General features: G+C 47.4%; 1 protein-coding gene across 4 annotated transcripts in view; it reads left to right on the top strand.

The window, feature by feature from the left end:
* LOC139061302 (calcium-activated chloride channel regulator 1-like) overlaps window positions 1-15995 on the top strand; it is a 380566-nt gene that overhangs the window by 189715 nt on the left and 174856 nt on the right. For 3 of the 4 annotated variants that reach the window (XM_070541081.1, XM_070541083.1, XM_070541082.1), the window contains exon 10: window positions 2307-2534. In XM_070541081.1, coding sequence (XP_070397182.1) covers window positions 2307-2534 — 228 coding nt within the window. The remainder of the gene's footprint in view (window positions 1-2306; window positions 2535-15995) is intronic. The other variant, XM_070541084.1, reaches the window with a different exon arrangement.

Here is a 15995-nt window from a genome sequence, read left to right on the forward strand (position 1 = left end):
TTTCAGAGCAAGATAAGCAACACCATTCGCACGCGTTGGGTGGCCAAAGCTTCAGGGAATGTCGAAGAAGAATTGTTGCTGTGTGGGGGGCTCAAATACCGGTGAAAACGTGCCGGCGATACGGTTCTATTTATTCCCGGCAAAGCCTCATCAGCGGGAGCAACGGTAGCAAAAATGGATCGTCGCTTCGAAGGGAAATTTCTTGTTCTCATCCTTTCCTTTGTCTCGTCGGTGTTTTTTTTTTCACTCGATCGTAGTTGGACGCGTGTGCAGCGAAGTTCGTCTCTAGTGCAGCATGAGGTTTAAAGGCATTTCGTCCAGTGTTTGCCGCTCACATTGTTTTCCGCTTCTTTGCCGCGTTGTGCTAGCTAGGGAGTACGATTGCACGAGCGCATTGCGTTGTATGGTAAAGCTACTGAAGTTTGCAAAATCTGAAATTGTTGGATTCATGTGGTGCGGTAAATCCTCGCACCAGCTGTTGCGCACTTCATGTTTTTACATCTATTTTATGCGCGGCTTTGCACATGTTTAACTGTTGCTACTTGCTCTAGGCATAACTCTTGTCGACTCTTTTGAGCAGCGAAGTTTTCATCCTGCCTTGTTTGTAAAAGGTATAGATCACGCTGTGTCTTATCGGAATGATACCAAGGAAGTGCTTCTTTAACAGCTTTATTCTTTTCACCCGAGAGCATCTTAGATATTGTTTGTATTTTTGGAAATGTGTTTAGAAAATCGGTAGTGCAGGGCGAGAATTGCTAATAGCTGCTGCATATGGTATTTTTGTTCCATTTTTCGCTGAAAAGTCCGCGTCCCGTTTGGGAAGTCGTCACACCTCGATGCTGCCTGAGCAAACTTAACACGCCAAGTGATTTGTTTGTTTCACAACGTAGTCCCATCTTGCATGTGAGTTTTGTACTCAACTGAATTTTTTCTTATACTTACGCTGCAGACGACTAAACCGGGCCTTGCCGCCAGGGCTCATCTACTTTGACTGGTGCTGCCCTGCCTTTAAATACATCATGTGCCACACCTCTCTAGATATATAAAAAAAGTACTGAAAAGTTAGTCAGTCTTTAGCTTTGCACGTTTCCAAGCAGCTCCCTTGGGGAATTTAAAATTGCACGAACTCCAGCAAGAACGGTATTTCATCGGCTTATGCAGCAGACTTGCATCGGCGGTACAGCACTAACACGCGGTTTTATTAACCCGTGTGTTTGGTGACTTTGTGCGGCTAGTGTACGCATTTACATCAATAAATTGGCAATTACTCTTCTTGAGGCGACTTCGAGTGCACTTATTCGGCGATGTCACATGTATTCATTGGCAGAAAAATTACGATGGCATATGCAGAGATTGCACCGTTCGGATTCGTTTGATATAAGTCTGCACTAAAGACGGGTGCTTGTTATTCAGGTACGATAGCAGCATTGGGGCGAGGGTAGAACAAAAAAAAACTGTCGAGAGATTGCATCACTCAACAAAATTTATCGGCTAGTGAACATGAGCTCCACGTCATGTAGAGGGGGTTCATGGCGTTTGTCTGCAGGACACACCTTGCACGTATGTGGACCATGCAGTCCCAAACAGCGGTAAGATCCGTACCCGCACGCACAGAGGTCAGCATCTTCTCTACAGCTGTCACCGCGGAAGAAGCAGCCTGGCTCCCGAACAAAGGAGAAATCGCAGCCGCGAACTTCAGCCATCCTTGCTGCAAAGGGTTGTCGTCTGCTACTGCTCGCGCGTGTACTTTTGGAAGCGTCCGCTAGGTGGTTTTCAGTGGCGCCTGTATAGGCACGTGCTTTAGGCATGTGCTGCAGAAGAAGCATGTGCTTGCTGCGGTAAAGCTAGGGAAACTACGGAGCATATTTTATTAGAATGTGAGGACGTCTACCCAGCGGTCCATTTAGGCACCACTGGCCTCCTTGAAGCCCTTGGGCTCAGAGGGAGCAGTGGTAAAGCAAGCAAACAGCAGGATTGGTGGAAGAAAAGTAGGGAAACGACAAAAGACGGATACGTACAAAAGCACAGTTCGCAATAGGGGATCAGAAAACTTGGGCGTGGTAGTTCAGTGTTTTTTTTTTCATTGTTTAACCTAGGTAGGATGTTAAGCGGTACAGTAGCAAGAGCTTGGTGGCGCAACTCACCACCCCGTTCCAAAGGGGACGCCCCTAATATCCATCCATCCATCCATCCATAGGCTGTGCACGAGGCGTATAGAAGCCATACAGACTTCAAGATCAGTATGGCGATTTCCTTAGAGACCGCCTATACTACACTTTGCACGCATTTTGTCTTCCATATTGCAGGAACACAAGCGGCTACAAACGCTGAAAGCTGCTGTTGACGGCTTCCTCCTCTGTTTGCTCGACGGCACTACACAGCTGGGTGTCGTCTCGTTCAGCGAATACGCGAGGGTGAGGCAACCCATGATGTACGTGGACAACAAAACCAGAGCAGCATTTAGGGATGCTGTGAAGGCGTTGTGGCCGCTTTTCAGTACCTGCATTGGGTGTGGCCTTGACGAAGCTCTCTGGGTACGAATTTATGCTGACTTCCATTGCCATCCTGCTAAAGATACAAATAAGAGATATCCGGTTTAAGTAGCGTTTCCTTAACCATTTCGATACAAATGTACATCGTTTCCGTCCAACGCTGACTACTAATATTAGTTCCTTGGGCCCGTTAATTATAATTACTAATTCAGAAATCTCGCCCTTCTTCAATGCCGAGCGTGTAGTAGCTAGAGAGAGGAATCCTTGTTTGAATTCTCATAATAGGCAAGATTGCTAAATTCTCATTGGATTTCTTGGGCTTTACTCACGGTGATAACAAATTTGATTTCCAGAAACCTACCTACATTTGTCTGATATCTGTCAAATTTGTTTAGGAAGCTGGTGCCGCTGCACTATTATTAATTAATAATGGGGTTTTACGTGCCAAAACAACTTTCTGATTATGAGGCACGCCGTAGTGGAGGACTCCGGAATTTTCGACCACCTGGGGTTCTTTAACGTGTGCCTAAATCTAAGTACACGGGTGTTTTCGCATTTCGCCCCCATCGAAATGCGGCCGCCGTGGCCGGGATTCGATCGCGCGACCTCGTGCTCAGCAGCCTAACACCATAGCCACTGAGCAACCATGGCGGGTACAGGACTAATATACACGCACTATTATTGTGTGCCAATGAACAGTCGAATATGTTGTTCGCTTTGTTGATCATCTGCCACGTTGAAGGGCCCCTGGTTCCTGCCTTAGACTATGTTGCGCATGTGTTGCAATTCGGAAGCCTTCTGCTATAAAAATGCCGAAGTTATAACATTTTGGAAAAGTTGGACGGATATTAACCTAATATTTCATTATTGTAAGCTTTTGTTATGAAGAGAGCAGTATGTGCTTCGAGTAACTGAACCTCATATACTTCGTTTTTTTTGTCATTATGCTACGAGCAGCCAAATTCCTGGCCAGCTTACTTGGTAAAGCGAATGTCTCAGACTAATGGTTCCATCTTCGTACTAGCTTCTTTACACAGCGTAAAAAGTTTTTATGTATGTATTTGTTTGTTTGTTGGACCACTACCAGCATCATATCGAGACGAAAGCAGACGTGCTTATCACTGATGTTTGATTATCACAATGAAGAATGAAGCATGTACGCATATGCAGCAATATGCCAATTCATGCAGTTTTAACAGGCACATAATCTGGCATTTTTATGAAAATATTTGTGTATTTCACTGTAAATGCAAAATAAAAAGTAGGATGTTTAGTACACTGTAGATGTCCTAGCACGTAATTTCACCATGACAGAATTATCGCGCTTTTTTTATGCAGCGCATGTAATAGCTAGGTAGAGCAATGCTTATTGGAATCCTAATAATTGGCCAAATCAGGGAATGCCTATTGGGTTTCTTGGGCAGCTTGCAATATTTATAGTTGAATTGGTCACAATTATGCATAAGAAGAAATTTTTCTGATTATTTGTTCCTTATCTCAAAAAATATAATCAAACCAGCTTGCTATACTGTGTGATAGATGTAGCTGCATTGTTCAACTCGATAACACGGGATTGAAAGAAAAATAAGGTGTTGCTAGAAAAAAACTCAATTATCTATTATGGATGTCTATGATCATGTATGCGGGATCTGGGAGAGAAAACGTATGATGAGGTATCTATATTAAGTCTGTTGGGTAGCATTCGGTGCCGCAATTTTTGCAGAGCTTGTTTCGCTCGAAGCAGGAACGTAGCACGTAACCTTTGGGAGTGTGCTTAGCCGAGGGCCCTCATGAATGCTAGGAGTGTTCTAAAACCCACAAGGCGCAAGTTGAACACTTGAAGCTTTCGACAGGAATATGGGTCGTAGCCTGACAAAACACAAACACTATAATATGATCTTCAGATATTATGTTTGATATAGGAATGTTGTGGAAAGTATTCACAGGGCCCCGCGGTGGCAGAAGAGGCTGGACAAGCGTGATCAGGCATATAGGCTCGACGATCATTGCCGCGACATCAATGCATTTAGCTTACAAATAAATAGCACTTCTTTGTGGGCCTTCTGTTCCTACAAGTTTGCGACCTCGGACATGATACCGCATCACAACTGTATATGCCTACCAAGTTTCTTCTCGACACCATGAAAACGGCCACCGAACAACGATGTTTCGAAAAGCACAAAACATCTTCCGTCACCAAACTCAAACTGCCCAATTTCTGAACCTCGAACTGTGCACTTTTGTCCGTCCACATCGAGGCGTATTTTCGCCATAACCTAGTCACATGTCATGCAGCCAAGTACGGCAACGTCGTCAGTGGGCCTAACCCGACCACTAGATCATTAGTTCGCGACGTTTTGCTAGCTCTTTCGCCTGATGATCAGTACGACATCCTTGAGTGGGGGTTACTAAGGCGCACCGCCGATTCTGAGTCCTGACGGATTCAACAGCTCCTGTCATCATAGGAGCCTGTTGACAGAAAACCAAACTGAGCTGCTTCACCACACGACACAACTCCTGGGAATCAACCCATCATAGGCCGACTGCAAAATCCTCCGGCACCTCTTCTTCCAGCGTCTACCGAACCAGGTAGGTATGATTTAACATGCCTTACCTACTACGACATCTGTCAAGCCCTTAGCGACGATGGCAGGGCAGATTATGCATTTTTTCCATCATTTGATATCTGCTGTAGACCATTGTAATGCACCCTTGGCGACACAACCCTAGTTACCGCAGCACTTTGACGAACTCAACTGTTCAAGGACGCACCTTGCTGCGCAAGTAGACGAACGATCCAGTTGCCTGCCTTACGCGTTCTTTCTAATAACGATCAGGAGCGCAATCAGTCGCATGACCGAAACCGTGGTCCACCATTCTGCATGAATTTCCAAAGCTGTTCGAACCACCCTAGGCAGATCATCCAATATCGCACAACGTCACGCACCACGTTGCGACTCAAAGACACCAGGATATGCCCGACCTCACCGCTTAGCACCAGACCGTCTGATAACTGGAAAGCGACAATTCTAACACATGTTCGAGTTGGGCTTCCTTCGACTTTCTGCCCGCCCTTGGTCATCTGCTTTACGCATGGCGCCCAAGAAGACGCTTCATTGGCGGCCACGCTGTGATTACAGCGCCTGTAACAAATTGACGATTCCTGATAGGTTTCCTATAACCCACATCTACGATTTTACCGCATCGCTTCATGGTTCCTACTTATTTAGCTAGTAAAAGCCTGCCACCAGATTTCTGTGGCGCCTACGGACATTCTTACAACCGCAAGCATTACCCCTTTTGGAATGTTTGAATACGTCCGCACGCCTATCGGCGTCCGTAAGCCCACTAAAACATTTCGGCGGTTCATTGATTAGGTACTACGTGGGCCGACTTGTTGCTTCATCTATTTAGACGACTTTCAGTCGCTCTGTTCAGACGTAACGACGTAAATTGTTTGAACGCCTCCGTCAATATCACCTAGTTGTAAACATCTCGAAGAGTGAGCTTGGCGTTGCTTCTCTCAATTTCCTACGCCATCCAGTAGACGAGCATGGCTTCCAATCCATCCCAGCCCACGTTCAAGTCAATAAAGATTTTCCGCGTCCATCTTCCACCAAGTGATTACTGGAATTTCTTTCCTCATCAATCACTATCATCATCTTATTTTTCGTTGTACTCCAATTCTGCAGCCTCTACACATCCTACTCTCTGGCACAACCAGAGCAAGCCTGCTTATATCATTGTCTAATGCTGATGAATGTGTTTTTATTACTGCGAAGAACGCGCTTGCTACCGCTACTCTACTGGCACACCCGCAACCAGACGCGCCAATGTCCGTTACCGCAGACGCCTCTGACATAACTGTTGACGCCGTGTTTCAACAGCTGGTTGGCAAAGCTTGGCAGCCTATACCTTTATTTTAAAAAAAAGTGACACCGCAAGGAAGCCGCTACAGCATTCTTGGTCGCGAATTGCCAAGATTTACGGGAACTCCGCCATCATGAACATCGGAGCCACTGGCATTATCGGAACTCCGGCATCGGAGCCAGCAGTCGAAACGTAGAGGACGAAGGGAGTTGAGGGCGCGAGTGGTGGTTCGAGGCTCCGCTGGGTGCTCTTCGGTGTGGCCGTCATTGTCGCCAAATGTGGTACCCCGGCTGCGTTCGGAACAGATCAGGATTGGGGGCAATGCGGATGGCGCCTGTTCCACGACCAGTAGCGACGCCTGTCTGACTTGGTATGTGACCATTTCCGCGGTGTCAGCTTCAGCTCTGGGAGTTGCTCCGAAGTGTTTCTGCTGCCTTCTCCTCTGAAACCATCTGCGGGTGTGCTGCGCGCTGCTGCACCTCTCGGCGATGCCTTTTGAGACCGAAGCCACCGGTGTGGGTGACATCAATGTGATGGCGTCGACACTACCTCCGTCAGTGGCTGCAACCTTCGGCGTTGCAGTGTGAAGACTTCCCGCACAGTAGGTTCGAGAGGACTTATTAACTGGTGCCCAGTGTTCAAGTGTAATCGCAGGCGATCGAGACTCATTATGAACTGTAGTGGAAGCATCACTCTTGGAGCAACGATCAGGATTGCCTGCAATCTTCCCATCCTGTTAACTATGCGCCTATGGTGGCTGGCGCTGGTCTGTCTGCGGTGGCAGGACAGTAAGCATGCGGCTACACCTTCAGGCTACATGCTGCGTGCTCTCCTCAAAACGAGGTTGGGAATGAAGGTCGGACCAGGTATGCCTCCGGGAATGGCTTAGGGCCTTCTGGTTCCTGCAAAACCTTGATAACTCGCAGGTTCCACTACCTAGTATGCTATATTCTCGCGAAGCGTACGTCTGGAAAGCCAGCCAGGTTTAAGGCCTTCGGGTGCCTGGAAGGCCTTGGTGACTCGGATGTTGCCGGCTCCACTGATCAAAGTTTGTTGCAGCAGTCTACAGGGTTTGCCCGCCGCCGTGGCTGCGTGCCGTCACTGCAAGCTGTCATGGGCCAGTGACATCATCGCCTTCGCGGTGGCAGGTGCAGTATGCGAACTTCGCCATGATCGTCATTGGAGCTAGTGGTATCATCGGAACTCAGTCATCGGTGCAAGCAGTCGAAGTAGAGAACGAATGGACTAGACCACCGTTCGTTTCGGCCACGTGTACATCGATATATTTGGTCCGCTACCACCGCCGTGGAACCAACGATGCGTACTGACTTTTATCGACCGCTAAACAGGCTGGCCTGAATAAATGCCACTCTCTCACGTTACTACAGAGTCTGTACCTCAGGCTTTCTTAAATAACTGGATTTCTCGTTATGGCGTACCACACACCATACCGGCAGAAAGAGCAAGGCAGTTTAACTCGTCCCTCTTGCAAACTCTATTATGTCTTGTCGGTGTAGCACACATACGGACGAGAGCTTATGTTATAATGGCGTGGTAGAACGCTACCACCGTCAACTGAAAGCAGCACTTCGCGCCCAGGACTCCATGATTCCCTAGACACAGCGCCTAAATTTTGTTCTACTAAGTCTACGTACAGCTCTGAAAACAGCTGCAGAGTGTTCATCAGCAGAACTCGTGTTCAGCAAGACATTTGCGTAGAAGGACCGACATTTGGGCGAGTTGGTACTGGTTGAACATTTTGAAGGGGCAGCGCAATATGACGAAAACAGAAAGCAGGAACACACAGGACCGCGCTCTCATGTGTGTTCCTGCCTTCTGTCTTCGTCGTATTGCACTGCCCCTTCAAGACATTTGCGTACCCGGTGAGTTCTTCGCCTCAGAACCGTCATCTGCTGACCTACAATCTTACGCCGACTGCCTTCGTATTGCACTGGTAACAGTTATACCACCCCCGCTTCATAACAACCGCAGATATGTTTGCATTAGCCTCTGTACTTCATAGCAGTCACGCGTTCATCCGTCACGACGCTACCCACGCTGCTTTGCAGGCTCCCTTACGATGGTCCCTTCAAAGTTATCAAGTGTGGCGCCCGCTTTTTCACACTTCGTGTAAGCGGACGCGAAAAGAAAACTTCGATCGACCGCTTGATGCCAACTCCCCTAGAATCGATATTTTTTGCAACCAGCGCGAATAACGGGACACAGAAAGAGGCACGTGAGACGGGTGCTGACTTCCAACAAGTCGGTTTATTGGGCGAGCGCAAAATTTATAGGCAGGCAAATAGAAAACATAAACGGCATGAACACACGGAAAGAATGACCTGAGATTGCATGTGCCCGAAGATTGGTTAACTTCCCAGATACGCGATTTCCTTGTTTAATTACTGGATGGATGGCGAAGTGATGCTAGAAGAACTACGTTGGGTGTTGGCAAATGCTTCGATAATTTGACGCGTGCGCTGGTCAGCGTGCGTTTGGTTGATGGACACTTTTCTAAAATATCAGATTTTCGCAACTCATCCCGTATTTCAATTCAATGCCATCTCCAAAACCGCTCAACGGCAGTGCCTTCATCGTCAGGAGGGCAGCCATATAAGGGAACGTAATCATAGAGCCCCGCGTTCGAAGAATGAGAGGCTGGACTAGTGTCATCAAGCGTATAGGTTCGACGAGGGTAGCCGTGAAGTGAACGCAATCGCCGGATAAAGAAACGGCCATTCTTCATGGGGCTTCTGTTCCTACAGGCATAATTGTGCGTAAAACATCTATTTTTTCCACTTACCTATTAGGTACCTCCATAAAGTGTCGCGAAGCCAGGTTGATGCAGGTAAATTGTTCAACTCGGTAACAGCATGGTAAGAAAAGAAAATTAAAAAGGTTTTTGTGAAAAAAACTCAGTTTCTGGATGGCTATGAAGACGGTATGCGGGATCTACAAGAAAAAACTTTCGGTGAGGTATCTATTTTCAGGCTGTGGTGTAGCATTCGGTGCTGCAAATTTTGGGAAGCTCTATTTTCTCGAAGCACCACTGTTGCATGTTACCTTTAGAAGGGTGCCTAGGCTGAAGGTCCTCATGAATGGTACGACTCTTCTAAAACCCACAAAGCGCAAGTGGAAGATTTGAATCTTTGCGTAGCAATTTTAGACGTAGGCAACACCCCGACGTGCTAAAAATTGCAGGGCGTTAGTTATAGGTATCAAGAGGTAAGAGTGCGTAGAGTAATTTGGTGCTTGTCGAGAAACTATCGAGTTTTCTGTGAGCGTTTCCTGTAGTTTCGAGGATTCAAGAAATTGTCAAGGAATGTAACAGTATAGATGCCGTATTCTCGGTCAGAAGGGTTGGCCTGACGGGATGTACACAGCAGACTATTAGGAATAAAAGAGTTTTAAGCATGAAATCTAGCAAGGTTTGATGAAACTGTTCCATGCATCCAGTGTTATAATTTGAGCACTTTGATCAGAGATTCCGAAGGCACACACATTTATGCGGCGTGCAGTGCGATAGCAGCAATATTGCATCCGCTGCGTTGATGAGGTCCTAAAAGAGCAGAACTTTACGTGGCGGTCTATAGCTGCTGACAACGGATGATTACAGTCATCATAACGGCCCCTCTAGTGCGATGTCTCTAAAGCATCACCACCTCCAGGCTAGTGAACCCACCAGAAAACCAATGCCAACGGGTTCTGGGTTGCCTATGTCTGTACGTGCCCTACTTGTTTGCAGTAAATTTCGGCATGCCAATGCGGTGTGAATGACGCGACAATAGAGTTCTCCAGGGGTACGTCACACCACGCCGGCGACGTGATAACGTGACGTCACCGGCGCATGTGGAATTAGCCTGTCTTGCGATACACTGCTGCTACCGGCTTGTTTTCTGCAAGGTGCACACGTGCAGTCCTTGGTGTACGTGAGCACCATGTGGACACGTGGTTTTAATTTTTTTTAGGTTAATCTCCACAATTGCCGCGCCGCATAGAATACCAGTATTCTGTGTCGGAAAATTCCGATGCGTGGTAAAGTGCGTGATGAAATTCGGGCGACGCTAGCCTTTATTATGTCGGAACGTGAACCACGTGGTGGTCTGCGATTGATTGTATAATGAAAAATCTCGACTTTTTCGTGGAAGTGTGCTGCGCTCGTTGTGGTAAACTGTGCAGCGAAAAACCGCGGCCATTTCACTTGCAAGACTGTGGATGCGTGTTGTGTGAAGTAAGGAATGTAGTAGTGATCAGGCGCTGATAGAACTTCAGGACCCGTTACTATTGGACATGTGGCCGTGAATGAGACGCGATGATGATTGAGCACACATATCTCGATGCAATCTGTACTGTGTGCAGAAAAAAAACAGCGTTCGTTTGAACGTAATCTATCAAAAGTTATAAATATGAATTAGATAGCAAGTCTTGACCACGGTCAAAGATGCCTGTATATATTTCACCACTGGGAATACCGAAATGGCAAACCACTGAAGTTAGCATGTTTTATCCGAGATCTCACTGTACATAACTAAAACTGAACGTTTCTCTTCTTTTATTGTTATACTCACCTTCGCGAGAATGAATTTATCCTGTGATGCGCATTAAGATGCCAAAATTGAGATCAACGAAGGGAGGCAGCACACAATGAAGTTACCACCGATCGAATTATGAGCTTAATATGCTTTTGGTTTGTACATTCACATGACCGTCACTAATAATTAAAATAAAATGAAGTTTGTCATACCTAAGGTGCACAGTGGCTTATGGAGGCACTGTAAGGATTCAGAATAATTTTGAGCATTTTTGTTATCTTACCGTGCCCCTACAGCGTGGTAACAAATGTTACTTCAATAACCCTAAACAGAATTTAGGCGCCGCGTCTTGGTACGGCTCCGCTGAGCCGCCGTGATGTGTATGGGTGATAGGCGTAGACGAAGTTCTTGTATATTGTATAAAAGAGTGGAAATTGGGCGCGATTGAGACCACTGTGCAATACAGCATTTTGTGTAACGACCAATCCTTCCAGTGAAGTGTCACTTCTCCACCATGGAAATGTTCATCTGTGATAGAATGTTCACTTTCGAAGAGCAATAAAAGGTCGTGGCTTTTTGATCTAGGGAAGAGGCACGCTCCTATGCGATCAGTGCACGTTTACGTAAAGGAACTATGCAGTCGGCAATAACGCTACTTTGTTGTGCTGGCAAAACGGGGACGATTATACTTTCTAAGCACAGTTTGTTGGTTCTGTAACTACAAAAAGAAAGTAGCAGTATCCCGGAATTGCCTTCACGACAGTTGATATACAAGCAGCGCTATTTGCAGAGAGAATAGGTCGCATGAATGTTTCTTTCCAATCGGCGCCCATTTCCTAGGGACCGCAGATGGGAGGGCATCCAAGTGACGTCATGCTGCTTGCATACAGAGGCCGGTCTATGGAGACGTGCCTCCGAATAAAACACAAACGAGAAGAAAGAGAGTTCATTGAGGGACCCGATTTTTATTAGTCATATCATAAGAAGCGAACAAACGCTGACACCAAAGACAACATTGGGGAAATTACTTGTGCTTAATAAATGAACTATGGTAGCGGAATAATATTAAGTACGTTAGCCTCATGCATGTAATCGGCGTGACGGAGGTTTGCGAGCGGTGCCGATGTCTGGCGAGAGACCGAGGAAACGGCCATGTTTTCTGCTCGCGAGTTGCACTGGATGTCATGAATGAAATGAGGTTTTTGTATTAGTGAATGTAAGACACTGTGCATGTTTTGTGTCGAAACAAGGCAGTAAGAAGGACACCTATGACATCGTCACAGTGCAAGAAAAATGGCTATGATACACCAGCTCTTCAATTGTTTTCAATCGGGCCTCTACTTCTAACGTCGAAACCAGCGACATCCATGGCAGCCCCTTGATGGAAGGTAGTGCCTGCCGATTAATGCACCCAAGATGCACTCATTTTCCTTGCATTATATGGAAGAATTGAGGTTGTAAGGCGAAACAAAGCAGTAGTTCAGGCTTTGATGGTACTGTGGCACGCCAATCTCGTGCATGATTTGCTCGACTTTCACACTATCTCCGATGTGAGGTGTATTCATATGTATTTCGCGTTTCATTCTAGTCTTCAGCTAAGGTGTGGCTTTACCATAGAGTGGTTTCCATGCCAAGAAACAGTAACTGCTCCATTTTATGAGCTCGTGACTGGAGGGCAAGGCAACCAGGCTGTTGGAAAGTATAAGGTGCCCGCAATCGTTTGGCACAGTTATAGACCATTTGAAGTACCATTCGTGGTATAAAACGTCAGCATAGACAGTGGACAGATAGTGTCGTCCTTGATAAAACATAGGCTCTACGGACGGTTGAGAACGCTGCAATACCACAGCGCACATGCGAAGTGCCCTAGTTTTATTTCATATTTCTTGGGCTTTCTTTCCACGCCGATAAAAATGGCCATGTACCGTCTGCCTTAACTCAAAAAAGGGCATCGGTCGTTTCTGAACGTGATGCTTATAGCGCGTGAAAAAGACAAGGACGCATCTGTGTATGTCACGTCTCAATTTCGTCCTTCTCTTTTTCGCGCGCTATAAGCCTCACGATGTCTTACCAACAAGCCCAAATCAGTGCGTTACAGCGTTTCTAAACACCATCTATAATGCAACGAAACGCACTTGGCCCTTAAGCGAACGTTTAAAATTTTGCGTAATTACCTTAGAAACTTAACTAGTTAAATAGAATATAAAAATACTCTAAAAGCGCCACATGACGCAAGTTTGTGTCGTTGCTTTCGTTCAGCTGCAGTTGACTACTTTTTTTAATTCATTGGTTCAAGTTACGTAACACACACTGTGAGTCTCATTGTAAAGTGTCTTTGAACCATATTGTCACCCAGCAATGTGCAAAAAATATCATGCGGGGAGTGAGTGAGTGAATACAACTTTATTAGAGACCAGTACAGACGCGGAGGTTGCCACGCACCAGGATACTCCCACGTGGGGACTGGCAGGTCTAGTGTACCGGCCCTGTCACGGGTGCGCTGAACGCCCAGGATTTGGTCTTGAAGGCTTGTGCTATGCACAAGCGCATCCCACCCGGTCTTGCTGTTTGTGATGCCGAGCGACCCGCACTGCCAGAGCATATGTACTAACGTAGCAGTCGGCCCGCAAGGGTCTAGACAACGTCAGGGAATTTGTGTAGCTAGATTTCATTTAAATATGCTAACGATGGATACGAATGGGTTTCGAGGAAGCGTAGCGATACTGCTTGTGCTCCGTTTAGTTTTGAGTGCGGGGGCGGGAAAACAGTTCTCACCATATAGTAACATTTGGTAATCTCGGTGTATGTGGTAGGAGTATCCTTGTCCTGCGTCACCGGCGCTGGAGCCGTCGCCCATTTGTAGAGCAGCGCGGTCATTGAGCGCACGCGCTGCTGCGTGGGCTGACTCATTAGGCTTAACGGTGGCGCCCTTCACCAAGCCGACGTGCTCGGGTAACAACTAAATGGTGTGACGGACGATGCCATCGCTGGAGTTCAAGATTCTGGCTGCTTGTATTGATATGCGGCTCTTTTGAATTGCTCTGACTGCCGCCTTTGAGTCACTGTACACGTCTCAATAGAATAAGCGCCAAAAAGTTACAGCACACAAGAACAAAAACAGACAGGACAAGGCGCTACTTGCAACAGTTGCAAGTAGCGCCTTGTCCTGTCTGTTTTTCTTCTTGTGTGCTGTCACTTTTTGGCGCTTATTCTATTGAAAGCTATGCACCAACTGGCCCCACAACGTGTTTTACTGCAGTACTGTACACCTCCCCACGCAGACCATCCAGCAGAGAAAGTGCGGTGGCCACTTGTTCGGCCACCAGAACGTTCGTTGTGCATATTGTGGCGCTGTTCGTAGTCCAGCCAGTCTCGTCCACGACCACCACGGTAAACACATTGCCATCTCGATGTGCTGCAGCGTCACCGAAGCATGCACTTTTACTACCCATTCCCAGTTGCTTTGGTAGTGCCGTCATTCTCACCCGACGCCGTGCCTGGTTGTGCGCGGGTGAGCGTTACGCGGGAGGGGAGCAACGGTGACGTTTTCTTGCAGATTTTGGACATACGCTCACTGTTCGTTTCCAAGTGCAGCGGGTTGAACCCCTAGTCGACAAGCTTGTGCCAACGGGTTGTCGTGGTCGACAGTCTGGCCAGCTGAGAGCGTTCCTGTGCTTCCGCTATCTCAGCGGCAGAGTTGTGCACACCAAGCTTGAGTAGATTCTCGGTGTGTGCGCGTACGGAAAGCCCCAGTGCTTTCTGGACAATCTTCCAAATAATAACTTCGTGCTTGTCCGATTCCGACCTGAGCCGATTGCGCATGGCGACAATGGAGGCAAAGTGGCAAATCCCCACTTCATTGATGACCCTTAGCAAGTTATCCCCTATGAGGACCCGGAGATGATTTTGCCGATCCGAAAAGCGTTGTCTCTTGGCGACTATCTTTCGCAAAGCGGGCCATTGCCACCCTATGCATCGATAAACATCCCGAGGGCCGTGATGGTGTCTACCCTTGAGATTTCTTCCCGTCTGCGCTGTAAAGATGTATGTCACTTTCTTCCACGGGCTTCCATGTCCTGGGTCGGGAGCCCAGTTCGTTCTTGTACAGTAAAAGAACAGACTTGGAGGGCGAGCATCTGAGTCCCGTTAGGAGCAAGTACAATTCCGCCACAACTTTTGCCTCCTGCATGACATCTTGGACCCAGCCTTCGCTGCCTCCACTGCACCAGATCGTGATGTCATCGGCGTATTTGGAATGCTTGGTGGCGTCTATGCCTGGCTCTCTGTCAAGGTCGCCGAGAGATTGACGTAGCGGAGGATTTCTGCTTAAGGGTTGCTGGTGTACCGTCCTCGTTTCCCGTATATGACCCCTTTGACGTTCCCGTCTCGTGGGATTCTCGTATGGACATTGCTTTGCATCGAGGAGTTACAGGCGGCGTTGGCAGCGTGTAGACGTTCTTCGTCGCCTGGGCCTGACAGTGTGACATACGCAGCTCTTGGCAACCTCGGTCAAACAGCCCGGCATGCTCTTCTAGAGGTGAAGAAAGATTTATGGCGTGAAGGAATGGTTTCAGCTGCATGCAACTCTAGCCGCCTAGTGCCTCTACTCAAATAGGTAAATCACCCCTAGACGTGGCGTCTTATCTTCCCATTGCTCTGGTCAGTTGTCTAGGGCAGGTGATGGAGAGGATGGTTCTGACGCGTCGAGAGTGTTATCTAGGACGCTACAAGATATACCCTGACGCTATGGCGCGGTTCCGATGCAGACGCTCTTCTGTAGACAACGCCATAGATCTTGTCGCGCCTGTACAGCATGAAAAAAGCCCGAGGAGGCTGTCAGCGGTGATGTTCGTGGACGTTAAAGGGGCCTATTACAACGTTACACATGGAGCCATCCTAGACGCCCTTGGCGATGTTAGCTTAGGTGGCCTTGTGTTTCGATTGATATTCAGCTACTTGAAGGACAGGTTATTCTCTGTACAAACAAAGAATAACCTTGTTATGTTCTGATGGTGCATCACAACACCTAGCGTGGAGTACCACAAAGCGGAGTCTTGCGCCCCACTCTATTTAACCCCGTGCTCATCGACCTGGTTCATAC

Source organism: Dermacentor albipictus, chromosome 6, assembly GCF_038994185.2.
Source record: "Dermacentor albipictus isolate Rhodes 1998 colony chromosome 6, USDA_Dalb.pri_finalv2, whole genome shotgun sequence".
Lineage (NCBI taxonomy): Eukaryota > Metazoa > Arthropoda > Arachnida > Ixodida > Ixodidae > Dermacentor > Dermacentor albipictus.